We start from the raw sequence: 15,675 nt of genomic DNA, 5'->3' as shown, positions 1-15,675 counted from the left end.
CAAGGGGAGCTGCACTGAGAGCTTTGAGACACGCTTGGAACAACCCTTCTGAGGCTTTTAGCCAATTTCTTCTGGCTGGCAGAGCCCTTCACTTCTCTGGGGAACTGCAGTGGAGGTGAGCAATTCTGCAATGCAAGTGTGCATCTGTGTGTCTGGGAGGGACACGTCCCAAACCAGGGCATGGAGAAAGCGTGTGGACCATGTTTTGTGAGCACGCTGAAGGCTTATTCCAGTGAAAGGAGAGTGCAAGATGTGAGGAGCATGAAAATACAGGAATGTGGATTGTTGGGTCTAGTCCCCTGCTATTGCAACCCTGTAATATAACACTTCTGGATCTAAGCAAAAGTGAATTCCAGCAAAAGACAAATTGCTATTTTAACTGGGTTTTTTGTAATAAAACTCAGGGACATGTTTTGAAGCTTTATCCATGGTAAGGTGCGCTACAGAATCACTGCATTAAGAGTAATGGAGCTATTCATGAGAAAAGACAGGAGAAGAGCAAGCAACAAAAATGCCCGCATAGGACATAAATCAGCAAAGAAATGTTTCACCGTGCAATGACAGGAGAATTGGGTCCACCTGCAGCCAGGATGCAATCTGCTTACCTTGAGGGGGCAGATCTCCCCTCACAGCCGTCACCTTGAACTCCTCAGGGGAAGCTGACAAGGGCAGTAGTATTTCAAACAGCAGTTACCATCGAAACACAGAACCATTCAGGCCGGAAGAGATTTCAGGAGGTTTCTAGTCCAGCCTCCTGCACAAGGCAGGGTTAGCTATGAGAGCAGACTCACTTGCTCAGGGCTTAATCCAACTGGCTTTTGAAAACCCCCACAGATGGAGAAAGCACAAGTGCTCTGGTCTGCCTCACTGCTTGACTGCCCTCATGGGAAAGAAGTTCTTCCTTACTCTCTTGTTTCAATTTATGTCTGTTATTTCCTGTCCTCCTGCCATGCACCACTATGAAGAGCCTGGTTCTATCTTTCTGATAACCTTGTTGATATTGGAAGCCGTTATGTCTGCCCGAAGCCTGCTCTCCTCCAGGCTGGACAAGCCCAGTTCCCTCAGTAGAGCATGTACTCCATCCACTGACCATCTTGGTGGACCTCTGTTGAACGCACTCCAGTTTATGGATGTTTTTCCTGTCCTGAGTGCCCAAAACTGGATGCAGAATTGTAGAAGTCATCTAACAAGAGTCAAGGAAAGGGAAGTAATCACATCTCTTGATCTGCTGGCTAAGCTCCTGTTGCTACATCCCAGGATGCTGTTGGCTTTCTTTGCTACCAAGGCACATTGCTGGCTCGTGTTCAGCTTGTGGTCTACCAAGATCCCCAAGACCTTTTCAGGAGAGCTGCTGAATACTACCATGCCCAGCATCCCATCAAACAATAGCTGTTGTCTGAAACCAGATGAACTCTTGTGTGGAGTGAACCAAGAGGTCCCCACTAGTGCCCACAGCTTGAGAATTTCAGAGCAAGCCATGATCATCACCTGAATCTTTAGCCACTCAAAGCCCTTCTTTCTGAGTAGGACTGTCACACAGAGGGGCTGATAGAGCAGAGGACTGACAAGCGCTTGCTGCTTCCTTTCCTGTGGATGGTGCTAATGGCTAAGTGGTTGCACTCCCTCTCGTTCCCCTTAACTGTCTGTACCCAATATCAAAATCATAAGTATAGGTACTTTACTTATGTAAGTACATTTCTTTCCATTTTCTTCCTATAATAGCAGAAATCAAGGTACAAATGGAACTGTTTATAAACAGAAATAAAGGGACGGATTTCCTTCTTAAAGGATTTCCCTTGATCAGTGTGAGAAAACCACTGACACACAGCAGACAGTATCATGGGTTTTGACATGTTCTTTTTTTAAGACCTTTTTGAGCCTCTGTGCAACAGTAGTCCGTGCTATCCACTTTCAGCCTAACATTTTGCATATACATTATATAGCATCCTTATAAGACAAAAGCATTAAGTTTTCTAAGACCAGGTGAATAATTTGCCATCCATAATTTATTCAAAGAGTTTTGCATCTATCTCTGTTTACAGAGTTTTTCTCAAACGGATGGCATTTTTGTAATGTATTCATTAGTTGAAATTTTCTGATGAATAAGTTCTGTGAACAACCCTTGGTCTGTAGCTTGGTTTTGAAAATTCTCACCTGTCAGCCATGTAGATATTTAAGTTCTTTTTTATAAGAAATTAATTTAGCCTCGTGCTTTGTTTGGAAAGTGAGCGGTGAAAGGTGCTGTGAAGTTGGAATACCTTGTTTTGCTGCCAGCGCTGCTCCTGACTGCAAGATGATGCTGGAATTATCTGCAAAAGCCAGAGAAACGATAGGACAGGATTTCAATGTCAACAATCAAAGGAACAGAAGGAAAAGCAGCCACAGGCTGCAAAAGTAATGAAAGTGGGATTAAAATCTTTCTCTGCGGCAATGCTAATTCTTCAAGGAGCACAAAATAGTAGAATTACTCTGGGAATCCTCAGCCAGTTCGCCATGCAGTCAGCTTATCACTACAGAAAAACTGCTAGCGCACTACTTGTTATCTTCAAGGGCATGTATCACTTTTGTTTCTCACATGAATTCTGTGCTCATGAAGGATGCAGGCAAGACATGCCTGAAGAGTAAAGACCTCCATTTGCCAGAACACATTTAATATTGGCCCAGCCAATGATCTCATACCTGACTTTTGTTTCTCATACGAATGTCAATGAAGTCCTTGACCTCACCTGAATCTGCCAAACAAGTGATTTCTACAGTGAGTACCAAAGCAAGTTGCAGGACATTTGTATTTACATTGACCATCAAGTAGTAACAATTTTCAGTCGTTATTGCTCAAAACTGGATTTGAAAACTGCTTATTTGCAAGGGACTGTTCCGCTCTCTGTCTGTCTTCGTGAGCTGCTCTTGGTCTCCAGATGTTAATGAGCTACTGACCCAAAGAGCATAGTCCGGTGTGATTTATTAAATACTGAAAACACTGCGTGAATCATACAGGGTGGTAACGAGTTCTCCTTTTGTGCCATGCTGCTGTCCCTCTTGCCAAAAGGGTAGCTGTAGCTTGTGGACAATCAGAAATCATAGAAATACGAGCTGGTAAATGTCTCAGAAGATCACCGAAACTCTCCCCTGCCCTGAGACATGGCCATGCATGCTAAAGCCAGTCCTGATAGCTGTTTATCTAACCTTTTCTTCAAATCTTCACTGAACAGATTTACAACCTCCTTAGATTCCAGCTACTCACACAGTAATAGTTTTGTCTGGTTTGTTTGGTTTTTTCCTAATGTCTAAAGTAATCTCCCTAATTGCACTTTAGTAAATTGCTTTTTATCCTACCATTGGTGGTCACAGAACAACTGTTTGCTGTCATCTTTATAAACGTGTTTATACATTTGAAAACAGCTGCCATGTCCTTACATTGTGTTTTCTTTTCCAGATCAAATAATCAAATTCCATCTTTCCTCGTAGCTTACATTTCCTAAGCCTCTTACAGTTTTGGTTGCTATTCTCCTATCTTGTTTGCCTACATCTTTCTTTAAGAGTAAGTGTAATGCTTGAAGCTGGATAGAGTGCTTCAGCCAAGTCTGACTAGTGCTAAACAGAACAGAAATAACGCCCTCCGATGTCTTATATATGATCCTCCTGTTACTAGAGCTCAGAGCAACACGAGTGTTTTGCAGCACTGCACAGTCTACGATCCACTATAGTCCCAAGATTCTCTCCTGCAGTATTTTTACCTAATAGTCCTCATCTGACATGTGATATTCCTTCCTATGTGGCATACCACATAATGTTTCTTCTAGAATTTTATCGTGTTGAATTCAGACTGGGTCTGCAGTATACCAGGGTCATTTTAAATCTCAGCCTTGCACTCTGTGGTTGGAATCACTGCAAATGTTATAGAAGTGCCCTCCATTCCATCACCCAAGTTATTACAGAAAACACTGACCAAAACTGTTCCCAGATAATTCCCTGGGAGACCCTACTTGGTGTGTCCTTCCTCTTTGACAGCGATTATTAACAAAGGCTTTTCAAATACAGGCTTTCATTAACAAGATTATTACAGACTATTATACAAAAGCCAAAACTCTTTATACATGGCACCATGGTCAGTAAAACCAGTTACCTCCCTTCTGCAGATAAAGGCTGAGAGCCACGATAAGAAACCTTTACAAAGTCAAATAAAAATCATATGCAATATCAGGGAAAAAGAAACCCAAGTTGCCCACAGCCACAGTCGCTGACAGCCCTCTACACAACTGCTGTTAAACAGCTACCGTTGAAGAATATAAGCATGACTATTTCTGTATGCCCACACAATTCTGAACCACGGGCCAATTTAGTTTAGAAAAAAAGAGGTATTTTGCTAAAATTACCATAGTATAGGTTTTTCATGTGTATTACCATAGCAACAAAGGACCTCACTTGAAATGAGACCCCCCCACTGCTCTGGGTGAAGTGCGCAAGGCTTGTAATGAGAGACAGCCCCTGTCCCGCCGAGCTTAGAGGTGACTGTCCCCGTCCTGCATCACCTGCAGGGAATTCCCTCTAAGACCAGTGCCTAAGCAGGTAAGAAAAATCAGAGGCCAAAAGTATCATTATCTGTACCCACCGGGGACAACAGCACACGGGATGGGAGCGGTTTGCACTTGAGTCTGTGACAGAGCTGAAGCTGCTGGTTTCTCCTTAACCCTGGCACCAAGATTTAATTCACTGCTTTAAGACGGAGATTAAATCCACACAGAGTAGCTTCCACCCAGATGTCAAACAAATTTCATTAAAAGTAGAGATATGGAATGCTCTCCAAATCTCTGGCGATCGATAATACCAGTGTGTTAATTGCCGCCGAACCTGGCAAGGGTGTCACAGGACTAAAGCACGGTTTTGGCTCTCCTGGAGTCACTGCTATGGGTTGGGGGGGGGAGATGCGTGATGATTTATGCTTTCACGGCCACTTCTAACGCCACTTCGCTAACCAATAAATAAAGAAAATTACCGTGGAACGGGAAAAGCACCAGAAGTTTTCCTGACGACGGCAGCAGCCCGGGATGCCACCTGTGGGCAGCCCGCTGCCTCCAGCCCCTCCCGGAGAGCTGTCTTTGGGGGTGGCGGCGGGGCAGAGGCGGCGGGGCCCCCGGCCCGCAGCACCGCGGGCGCGCAGCGGGCGCGGGCTGAGGCTCGCCGGGGCGGGCAGGGCAGGGCAGGGCACGGCCCGGCCCGGCGCCCTCCCGGCACCAGCCCTGCTATTCCTCCTCGGGAGAAGCGGCTTCGGCGGAGAGGAGCGCCGGGAGCTGCTCCTCCCCCGTCCCCGCCGGCAGGTCAGCCCGCGCCCGCGGGCGAACGGGGATTTCGCCCGGAGCGCCCGGCGCAACCCGCCGGTCACCGCCTCCGCTGCCGGTCACCGCCTCCGCTGCCGGCCGCGCACCCGCGCGGGGCGGGCCGCGGGCTTTCCGCACCGCCTCTCCGGCCGCACCATGCGGAGGGTCGGGGCCCCGCCGCCCGCCGCCCCCCCGCCGCGGCCGCCCGGCCCGCACACGCGGCCGCCCCCGCCGCCGCACCGCGCAGCGGCGGCGCAGCGCGGCAAGCACGGCCCGGCGCCGCCGACCCCGCGGCGCGGGGCTGCCGGCGGCCGCGCTCGCCGCCCGGGCGCGGGCAACTCGCAGGCAAGTTTCCCGGGAACTTTTCTTCCAGGAGCGGCGCGGGGCCGCGGGGCAGCCGGCAGCAGCGGGGCGAGCCGCGGGGCTGCGGGCACGGCCCCGTCGCGGGGGGCAGAGCCCGGCCGGGGCCGCCCGGGAGGGGGTTCCCCTGGGATCCCGCCGTCCGCCCCCGGAGGGGTGTGCGTGGCGGGGAGGGGGCGGGGGGGTCGTGCGCGTCCGTGCACGGTTGTAGCAACAGGTTTTCTCCCGCAGCAGGGATGGAAGAGAGGGACTGTCCCCCCGCGCCGTCACTCCTTCCCCACACCGGGCTGCCTGTGCTGCCAGCAGCGGGAGGCGGTCGGCTGGCGAGGGGCAGCGCTCGGCTGGTTCCTGCCTTTCTCCTGTCCTGTCGCGGAGGTGGCTGGCGGCTGTCGAGGCTGATCCATCGGGCTCGGTTTGTGATGCTCGGTCTTCCCCTTCCCGGCTCTCTCTCTCCCCGAGTCCTGTGTCTGCACAGTGCAGTATGGAGGCTTGTGTTTCACGTTGCTGCTTCTTTGCCTAAGCTGAAGGTCCTTTATAGCTTTACTTTTAAAATAATTAAGAGATGTCTTTTATATGGATCTATTTACTGACTTCTGTTCGTTGGCAGCTAACACATGAAGTTAACTATTCTTGATAGGCAATGTATTTCTGGCAGATTTTTTTTCATTGGAAAAGCTTTGGGGGGGTGGGGGGGGGAACACGCGTAAAATAACTCTTCCATGACTACGTATCTCTTCATTTCAGTGGCAAAATATGTATCTATAGAAATAAATGATAAATCCTTTACTTTTTAAAAAGATGTTTAAGAGATTGTTTTGAATGTGACTTACTAAAATTTGTTGACATAAATATATTTCACGGCAGGATAGTAACTATAGTTATTAGTTGTAATGTATTTCAGAACATTCTCCTGGGGATATAAGTTATCTGCAAAGTTATTTCACTTCTGATTATTATCGGCAGAGTAAGGCTCAGCTTTATAAAACCAAACACTGAGTAACATATTCGTCATAATTCAGTTTGTAGGTTGTCATAAGATGCCAAAAAGCATCACACTGTCTAGATCAAGGACAGCAATATGAGCATATTTTTTCAGATTATATGATTTTCAGGATAGTTTTGTTTCATATTATACATTGACCTTTATAAGTTTTACTTTGATTTGGTTGAAGTTTGCAGAGTTGAAGCAGAGTTGAAGTTTGAGATCGGTTCTTACTACATAAAGAGCTGCATGAGTATAGCTTAAAGTATTTCAGGAGGGTACCCTGACAGTGTCGATACTGTACGGAAATCATGTGTCAGAAGATAGCTGAATTTAACACTGCTTGAAGAGACCGCTTATTTTAACCAAGGAAAGAATAAAGGAGGAAGGATCACTAAACTGTAAAGCAGTTTCTTATGGAATTCTTTCAAAAAAATCACTGTATTCATATTCACCCTGCACTGAAATCTGAAACTTTTTTTTTTTAAACTAAATTTACCAATGGTAAAAAGCAACAGAGACAAGTTCCAGGCACTGGAATTGATAGAAGAGTCTAGGGGGGAGTTATGCATCTTCCTTGCATGCTTGTTATCATCCAGGCGCAACTTTGAATTGTCTGCATCACAGAGCAGTATCAGGACTCCTTGCAGGAGCTCTGATTACATCAGAGATGCACTGCAGAATTCAAAATACTGCAGAGGACACTGGGGGGGGGAAACGACACTTGCAGTGGAATTTTAGCATGTTACTCATGATTTCTATTTCTTTCCCTCAGAAGGGCATCTTTAATAATTCTTTCCCCATTGTCTAGGAGTCTGGCACCCTTCCTGAATTTCTGCTGAAAGTAAGGGCAGTACAGATTTCTAATTCGATTTCTTCACCAGACATAATGGATAAGAATATCATCTTGTGCAAGACAGATTGTTGAAAAGATGTTATATCTTGCTTCACATGCACACCACACCATTTAGAGTCACCAAGAGCCCTTGCTATGGGCCAGTTATTCTGTATTACCGTAGTTTCTAGAAGCCAGAACAATGATCGGGATTGCATAATATAGTAAAACACAGTTCTTGCCCCAGTAAGCTTACAAACAAAACAGGAAATGATGCTGAGAGAGAAGTGATTTGCCCAAGATGAGAATTATCAGCAGGGGAGCTGGAGAGATGAACTGGGCTTCACTAACTCCCAAGCACTCAAAGGGCAGAATGCTATCTTGGACAAGGAGGGATTTTACCCTTGGGCCTTACTTAACCAGAGCGGTTTTATTTGAGGATTTTACTGTTACAGCATATCCTTAAAGTTCATCTTGTTTAATTGTTGGGAAAATTGTTGCTATAGGCTAATGTGTTTGTCTGACTTTATATTCCAGTGTGTTGTCTTTAATCCTTAACGCATTTCTTACAGCCATCCCCAACGTCATCAGTCTGCAATGTATGAATAAAACAGTTTGCTTGTTTTTTAAGCTCAATAGCAAAACCCCCTTTCCATTAATTATATTTCTCCCATCTTAAAGCATCATTCTGTAGGAGCACCTTCCAAAGGAAAACAAGAAACATACAGAGAAATGTATGGCTTTATTTTTCTCCTTCCTCCATTCCTTCAAGTCAGGCCATCTTTCCTATTGCCCTTTATTTCCTCCTTATTCTTCCCCCGTAGATATGATGCTATGTGTATTCAAGGCAAAGAACATGTAAATGACACATGTACAGCATCAAATACCGTAGCTGCCTACCTGGGATCTGTGGGCTTGCCAGTTCTGGTTACGGAAAAAGAAGGAGCCACCTTTTGTAACTGCAGTCGTTGTGTGTTACACAGGGGATTAATTTGTCCAATTTATTGTCTCGCACAGGTCGAGAAGCTGGAAGCGAAGAAAGAAATTATTTTTTCTTTGCTCTGTTGTTTCACAGTTGATGCCTCAGGGTTACAGTGTGTCTCTGACACACGCAGAACATTTACATTTGCCTCTCCCCATTTCTTCCCATTGTGTCAACAATGGATGCGGTGGGAGATCAAACCGGTGACAGAGATGAGCTGCCTCCTCATTTTCCCTGGCTGAGATTCAGAGGATAAGTTGTTGCTAACCAACATCATCTGGTATTACAGAAGGGAAAACGGTTAACAGCTCCCATTTATCCATAGTCTTATATCAGTCATAATCTTTATTCTCTTTGGGCCAGCCCTGCCTCAGACATAGCTGAGGCAGAGGGGAAAAAGCTTGTTTCTAAATAAAACAGCAGTTTCTCTAAGAAAAGGAGCCCTACATAAAGATACGTCAGGTAGCCCTGTTTTTCCATATCAGACCTACAGCTTGAACTCCCGGTGGCATTATTTCTACCGATGGCGTCTTGGGAATGCTTTAACAGAAGACCAGCTCTGAGGTCATTAGGAGTACTTCATGTGATGGGACTGTATGTCAGGGTAATTGCAAGTTCAACTGTTCCGTACTTCCTCTGCTCAACATGCTCTAGCCAGCACTATCTGAGCCAGCTATCACTCTCCTCAGATCCCTTCATTTATCTGAGTCCTGCAGCTTTTCCAGTGGGCAATGGCAGAGTGCCACCATTTGTCATGAAGCTCCACTGATAATCCCAGTATTGGCTAGAATTTCCTAGAATGTGACTTTTTAATACAATTACATTTCGTGTTAATGTTCTTTCCGAAAAAGAGACTTTCAGGTCAGCAGGCCTTTGCTCAGTCTTTCTTGAGGCAAGAGACAAACCGAAATCAATTGGAAATTTATTTGAGTGCATGCCTGCGGGATTTTGTCATTGTTTGCACCCACCATTACTTCCAGAGGAGTTGAGAATTGCCCATCCCCTGCCGTGGGGATTTCCAGAGTCATAACTCTGGAGCAAAGACAAGCAACTCAGCAATACGGCAAGTATGTAGTGATAAGGCACTGAAAGCTAAACACAGTTAAGATTTTGGCATGGAGAATAGGTTACTTGCCAAATAGCTATTCTCAAATCACTAGCAATAGTAATAGAGATCCCACTTCGTGACAGAAGCAAGATGACAAAGCTTACCTCTTCGCTTACCTCAGGCCAGGAAGTAGTACCACAGCTCTTGGAAGATCTGAATCATGCCTTGTCCGTTCTTGTATATCCCTGTAGGCTTTCTTTATCCACATGCCCTAAAGGTAAGTAAATGAATGATTTCCTTTTGTACTAAAGAGAATTACAGATCAGGAATCAGGAAATACCACTCCATCCAAAGCTCACCTGGGGCCACCTCTTTGTAAGAGTATGTCAGGAACTGCTCTGTTCAGAGTGATCCCTCTGGGAAGCTTAGGAGCAGGACTGAAATAGTATGTTACTGAAAGCAGCATCGTAAGTCCCTTTGCAGCAAGGAAAGCCTGTTGCTCTTAAACTGAAGCGCAGCTGTGTTTTGAGTACTTTGCTGTTGTATATTCATGGGTTTTTCTTCTATAATAGGTATGTAACACTATTGATGTGGTTTATAAACCCCAGCTTCTGAAAACGACGGTTCTGTGTTTAAGGAAGTCACCCTAGCAGGGGTATATATCCCCAGGGTGTGTATCAAAGGGGAGCTAAGTACAGCCAGGAACAAAACTATGTACTGCTGCTGAAGCCAATCAACTGTAATATTTATTACTTTCCTGTGAACTCAAGGCTAGAAAGTCAGAATACTTGTGCATAATTAATATCTATTTACTGTACAATCTACTTAATAAATAAATACTCTTATCAAATGAAACTCAGCGACTCCACGCATTAAGCTGTAGCTGACTGTACAGGCGGAAGATCTAGAAGCAGTACTGTACAACTCTCCTGTGTATGAGCGGACTTTCAGTCTGACTTTTAAAATGCAGTGAGTTAGTGAAGCAAAAAGTTTAACATTTCCAGTACTTGCTTTTTATACCCATTTGAACTCTGTGGTCACTTCATTCCACAGACTTTACACTCGTGTTGTGTGAGCAGAATTTGAACGTGATTTTCAAAGTCACCATGAGAATTTTTTGGTTTCCTATAATCAGAGGTGAAGGCAGTCACCTTGGCTCTCAGCCACTGTGCAATCCATTGTTAGGACAAAGACCTATGACTGCATATAGGGTGTCAGTTGTAACTGAAATAATATTCCAATGTTTGTATAGAAATCATGCATTTCTTTGCAATCTTTTGTAAATGAGGCTGTAAAAAGGGAGTTGCCATGTCATTAAATGTATATAAACTCTATACAAACACTTAATGTGATCATCAATGTAAGTGGGGTTTTTTTTCCCAAAATTGTTTCCATATGGCCTTTTAGAAATTGGTCTTGTACTAACTGTTTCTTAGAAGTGTGTATTTACTGAATTACAACATAATTGACTTCTGATACTTTCTATATACTTTATGCATAGTAAAATACTTAAGATTTTTATGTGTAATAGTTAAATATAAAATTTCCTTTTCTACAAAACACACTTGAATTCTGTGTTCTTATGTGATACTGTCATAATTTTTATACTTCCGTTCTGAACCAGGAATATCCTGCCACATGCAGGAATTATTCCTGGTTTCCCTCTATATCCAGTGGGAACTGAGACCTCTGTATCTGAGGCAGGAGAAGCCCCCCAGTGTGACAAATATGCCAAGCAGAGCTCCTGAACAAGGGAGCAGCCTTGATAGAGTCAGTTCTACACAGCTGGACAAACCCAGCCTCACCAGAAACGTCTTCTGACCATACTCAGCCACTGCTGGTTTCTTTCCAATTGTTTTATAAATATTTTTGAGCTCCAATGACTACATTTGTTCCAAACTTGAAAGCAACCTCTCATTCACTCACCCCATATATCTTTTTTTTGTTCCAGAAGACACTTGCAGAAGTAGCAAAGTGATGTGAAGTTATCTTCCAAGATGACTCTTCTACCTGGAGAAAACTCCGACTATGACTATAGTGCCCTGAGCTGTGCTTCAGATGCTTCCTTCAACCACACATTCTTTCCAGAAACAGAAACCCTTAAGGGAGTCTTTTACCAAAGAGCCAAGCTAATTCACCCTCAAGAGGATCTCCTGAAAGGCTTTCACCCTGATGACAGGAAGCATCATATTATTATAAACGTAGGGGGCATTAAGTATTTGCTCCCATGGACCACGCTCGATGAATTCCCATTGACACGTCTGGGACAACTAAAATTCTGTAACAATTTTGATGATATTCTAAACATCTGTGATGATTACGACGTGACATGTAATGAATTCTTTTTTGACCGCAACCCAGGGGCATTCAGGACAATCCTGACTTTTTTGCGGGTTGGAAAACTTCGGCTCTTGCGTGAGATGTGTGCACTGTCTTTCCAAGAGGAGCTGCTCTACTGGGGAATTGAGGAAGACAACTTGGACTGGTGTTGTAAAAGGAGATACCTGCAAAAAATGGAGGAGTTTACAGAAATAAATGAACGGGAGGATGACCTCATAGAAAATGAAACAACAGGTGAAACAGTAGAGGAGACAAAAATTGGCTTGTGCATGAAAAAATTGCAAGACATGGTGGAAAGGCCCCAGTCTGGCCTCCCTGGAAAGGTGTTTGCTTGTTTGTCTGTTTTATTTGTAACTATTACAGCAGTGAATTTATCCATCAGCACCATGCCTGACCTGAGGGAGGAGGAGGAAAAGGTAAGTTAGCTTTTCAGGATGGAAAATGGTATGTGCTGGGAAGAGCAGAACAAGTACAAGGTCTGATGGTATTGATTTCAATGGGGATCTTGCAGCTGTCTTTAGAGGGAGAAAAATAACACAAAGAATATTCAAAATCTTACAGGACTGTGTTCAATTACTTGTAAGAGAATTAACCATATCAAGTTTTATGTCCAAAGAAAATTTTGTTAGTGTGCACTCTTCTGTACAACTGTATATTAACTTGTTAAGCTTTGTATTTATTTGCTATTTAGAAAGCCTGAAATTACCGAGCAGTGTCTTCTGTGGAATAAGGAGTCCTTTTCTAAGTTTTGCATTTAACTTGTTCCAATTTGTCAATGCGTTTCCCCATAGCAACAGCTTCGATTCCTTTAATATTTTGGGTTTAAAAAAACAACACAGAAACCTCTCTTCCTGTCACCATACCAACTAAAATAGTTATTATCCAGTGCCGATTACAAACTCCTCCTCTTTCCTGCAGGGTGAGTGTTCCCAGATGTGCTACAATATTTTCATTGTGGAGTCTGTCTGTGTGGCATGGTTTTCCCTGGAGTTCCTGCTAAGATTCATCCAGGCAAAGAGCAAGTTTGCATTTTTGAGGAGACCATTAACCCTGATAGACATAATAGCCATTCTGCCATACTACATCACTTTGCTAGTAGACACCACTTCAGTGGGCTATAAAAAGCCCAGCTCTGGGAGCATCTACCTGGACAAAGTAGGTCTGGTCCTCCGTATTCTCCGTGCCTTGAGGATTCTCTACGTCATGCGGCTGGCCAGGCATTCCCTGGGGCTGCAGACGCTGGGGCTGACCGCTCGCAGGTGCACCCGGGAGTTTGGTCTCTTGCTGCTCTTCCTCTGCGTGGCCATCGCACTGTTTGCACCGCTCCTGTATGTCGTTGAGAACGAGATGGCGGACTCGCAGGAGTTTACCAGCATCCCCGCGTGCTACTGGTGGGCTGTCATCACGATGACCACGGTAGGCTACGGAGATATGGTTCCCAGAAGCATTCCCGGCCAAGTGGTGGCACTGAGCAGCATACTGAGTGGCATCCTCCTCATGGCATTTCCAGTCACCTCCATCTTCCACACATTTTCACGCTCCTACATTGAGCTAAAGCAAGAACAGGAAAGAATAATGTACAGGAGAGCACAGTTCTTATTAAAAACAAAGTCTCAGATAAGCAATGCGTCACAAGGGAGTGATATTTTATTCCCCAGTATCTCTTCTGAGACTAGGGACAATGAATGAAATTTAAGTTACTATTTCTCCTGATGTCACGTAATGTTTTGTTGTATCAGATTGCATCTTTTAATTTGCTTTGGAAGCATTTTACAAAGGTAACCCTCATATTAAAATGAAGAAAAGGAGCTATTAACCAGGAACTGATGTGGTTTAAGAAGTCTCTTATTATGCTGTTTCTTCCCCCCCAGTATAATGTATAGAACAGATCTTTCACTGAGATCATACAGTGGGATTTTAGGAATTAGAAGTTCTCTGACAAAAAAAAGAACATATAATTACGTACTTGACAGGCTGGTTTTGCCATTTGTAATACACATTTTTCCAACCGAATCACAATGTATATAATCATTAAACAGGCTGCCATTTTTCTTGTTCTTCTTGTATATAAAAAATGTAAATACAACAAAATTAATGGCTAAATTCTCTCCCAGTAAAACGCCTTAGAGCGTAATGGAAATAACCACAGATGTTTGTCCCGTTGTGCTCTTAAAAAAACATTAAATAAGATTTGTCATTCACAACAGCAACTGTATCTTTGCAAGTCAGCCCTGAACGTACCAGAAAAGACGACTTGAGCTGTTTGTATCATAACCTTGCTAAAGATGTAAATACTTATAGCTCACCAGCTTCAAAATTTAATTGAAGTTACAGCGTTGATCCTATGTCATTGAATGCAGTATTCCCAGGAACAAAGTCTTTGAGTTTTGTAGCATATAATATTATTATCAAGAGGTGACTAGCTGCAAATCAAATGAAATATGCATGATGAGATGCCAGTCGTTCCCTACCATCTGTTTCCATGTTTTTACTTTACCTCAGATATGAAACAGAATTAAAAGCGGCCTGTTTCCAGGGGACACCCTACCATTACTTGGCAAATCGATGCTGCGGCTACCCATTCACATTCAGCATTTGGTTCTTTAAAAGGAGCAGAAAATATATGGTCGTGGGCAGTTGCCAATGATGAAAAAAAGAAAATATCATTTGAGTCATGGAGTGGGGGGGTACTGACAGCTTTATACTTTACTGTCCTCAATCCCGAGGGACTTAAGACTTAATTAACTCTACCTTTGCCAACATTACAGACATCATAGTAATGGAGAAAATTTTAAATAGGATATGAAAAGGCAATCAAGGTCCCAAAACACAACCACGTATTCTTCATCCACATGTGTGTCCTGGTCTAGGTTCTCCTGCTGAAGTCAGTGGGACCACATGGGTCAATGAGACCCTCAGGTTTGGCTCAGGTTTCTGTGGAGATTAATGACAGGCCTCCCATGTATTTTAGAGGGAATGAGACTGGCTTGCATAACGGCTCAGGAATAAAACTCAAGAACTTTACAAAAAAGAATTAAATCCACTTGTTTGATTTAATGTGTGCTTAGAGGTAAAGAAAGGCTAATCTTAGGAGTTTCACTTCCCCCCCCCCCTTTTTTTAGTAACTTTACTTATTAACACTTAAGAGCTAGGGAAATTTAGAAGTTCCCATCACGTTCACCAATGCTTCTCTATCCTATTTTTCAGAAATACTATTGCTTATTGGCATTTCTGGAGCAGGTTGCTAGAAATGCCAGAATGCATGATGGTTTTGTGATTTAAATTAAGGCCAAGGGCACAAATGTTGTCCTTTCAAAAAGGGTAGAATTTGTTCCTCAGCCTATACTGTTTAGCCAAGCCCTCGTCACACTGGTTTTCTTTTCAAATATCTTTAAAATACAATTTGAAGGTGTTCTGATATGCTTGCTCTTGAAGAATAATTCCAAAACTTTTAAAAATGCACTTTACAAATAATTAGGGCTCTAGCATTCTTCAGCCTGTCATAGGTAAATATGCCTATGGAGCATTACTGCAGAGTGCTAAAATATCCAGTCTAAACTCTTGCCAATTAATTATGTGCCAGAGCTACAAATGTAACCAGCTTTTCACTCTTGTTCTTCAGCTTTAATTAGAGGACAAAAAACAGGAACATCGTGACAAAAAAGGGACACATTTTCCATCCAAAATACTCTTAATTTCAAAACTGTTTGATCATCTGTAGCATTGGCTCCAACACAAGTGCTATACATCCTTCTACCTTTGTGTCAGCATTCATTATAAAAAGAACTGGTAATTAGATTAGTCCTGTGAGCA

The 15,675-nt window shown here is 43.8% G+C and overlaps 1 protein-coding gene and 3 long non-coding RNA genes across 5 annotated transcripts; 2 read left to right on the top strand and 2 right to left on the bottom strand.

Annotated features, from left to right (window-relative positions):
- Nucleotides 1–638: 638 nt before the first annotated feature.
- Nucleotides 639–5,326, bottom strand: LOC142417115 (uncharacterized). The gene is made up of 3 exons (XR_012777896.1): nucleotides 4,994–5,326; nucleotides 2,259–2,309; nucleotides 639–659 (listed from the first exon to the last, which is right to left on the bottom strand). It is a non-coding gene; the product is annotated as an uncharacterized LOC142417115 (long non-coding RNA).
- A 216-nt stretch (nucleotides 5,327–5,542) lies between these two features.
- On the top strand, nucleotides 5,543–10,210 carry LOC142417113 (uncharacterized). 2 transcript variants are annotated; one of them, XR_012777893.1, is made up of 3 exons: nucleotides 5,543–5,660; nucleotides 5,910–6,087; nucleotides 10,095–10,210. It is a non-coding gene; the product is annotated as an uncharacterized LOC142417113 (long non-coding RNA). The 2 variants fall into 2 exon arrangements; XR_012777894.1 differs by having other exon boundaries at nucleotides 5,564–5,660; nucleotides 5,907–6,087.
- On the bottom strand, nucleotides 8,249–14,235 carry LOC142417114 (uncharacterized). The gene is made up of 5 exons (XR_012777895.1): nucleotides 14,169–14,235; nucleotides 13,009–13,413; nucleotides 11,906–12,026; nucleotides 11,449–11,532; nucleotides 8,249–9,793 (listed from the first exon to the last, which is right to left on the bottom strand). It is a non-coding gene; the product is annotated as an uncharacterized LOC142417114 (long non-coding RNA).
- KCNG1 (potassium voltage-gated channel modifier subfamily G member 1) lies at nucleotides 11,520–14,235 on the top strand. The gene is made up of 2 exons (XM_075517453.1): nucleotides 11,520–12,278; nucleotides 12,781–14,235. Exons 1-2 carry the CDS (start codon nucleotides 11,520–11,522, stop codon nucleotides 13,549–13,551), a joined length of 1,530 nt encoding a protein of 509 aa, XP_075373568.1. The 3' UTR covers nucleotides 13,552–14,235.
- Nucleotides 14,236–15,675: the final 1,440 nt, after the last annotated feature.

The sequence above is a fragment of the Mycteria americana genome, chromosome 14 (genome assembly GCF_035582795.1).
Source record: "Mycteria americana isolate JAX WOST 10 ecotype Jacksonville Zoo and Gardens chromosome 14, USCA_MyAme_1.0, whole genome shotgun sequence".
NCBI lineage: Eukaryota > Metazoa > Chordata > Aves > Ciconiiformes > Ciconiidae > Mycteria > Mycteria americana.
Note: the sequence above shows the minus strand (reverse complement) of the source record. Positions and strands in the feature narration are given on the sequence as shown.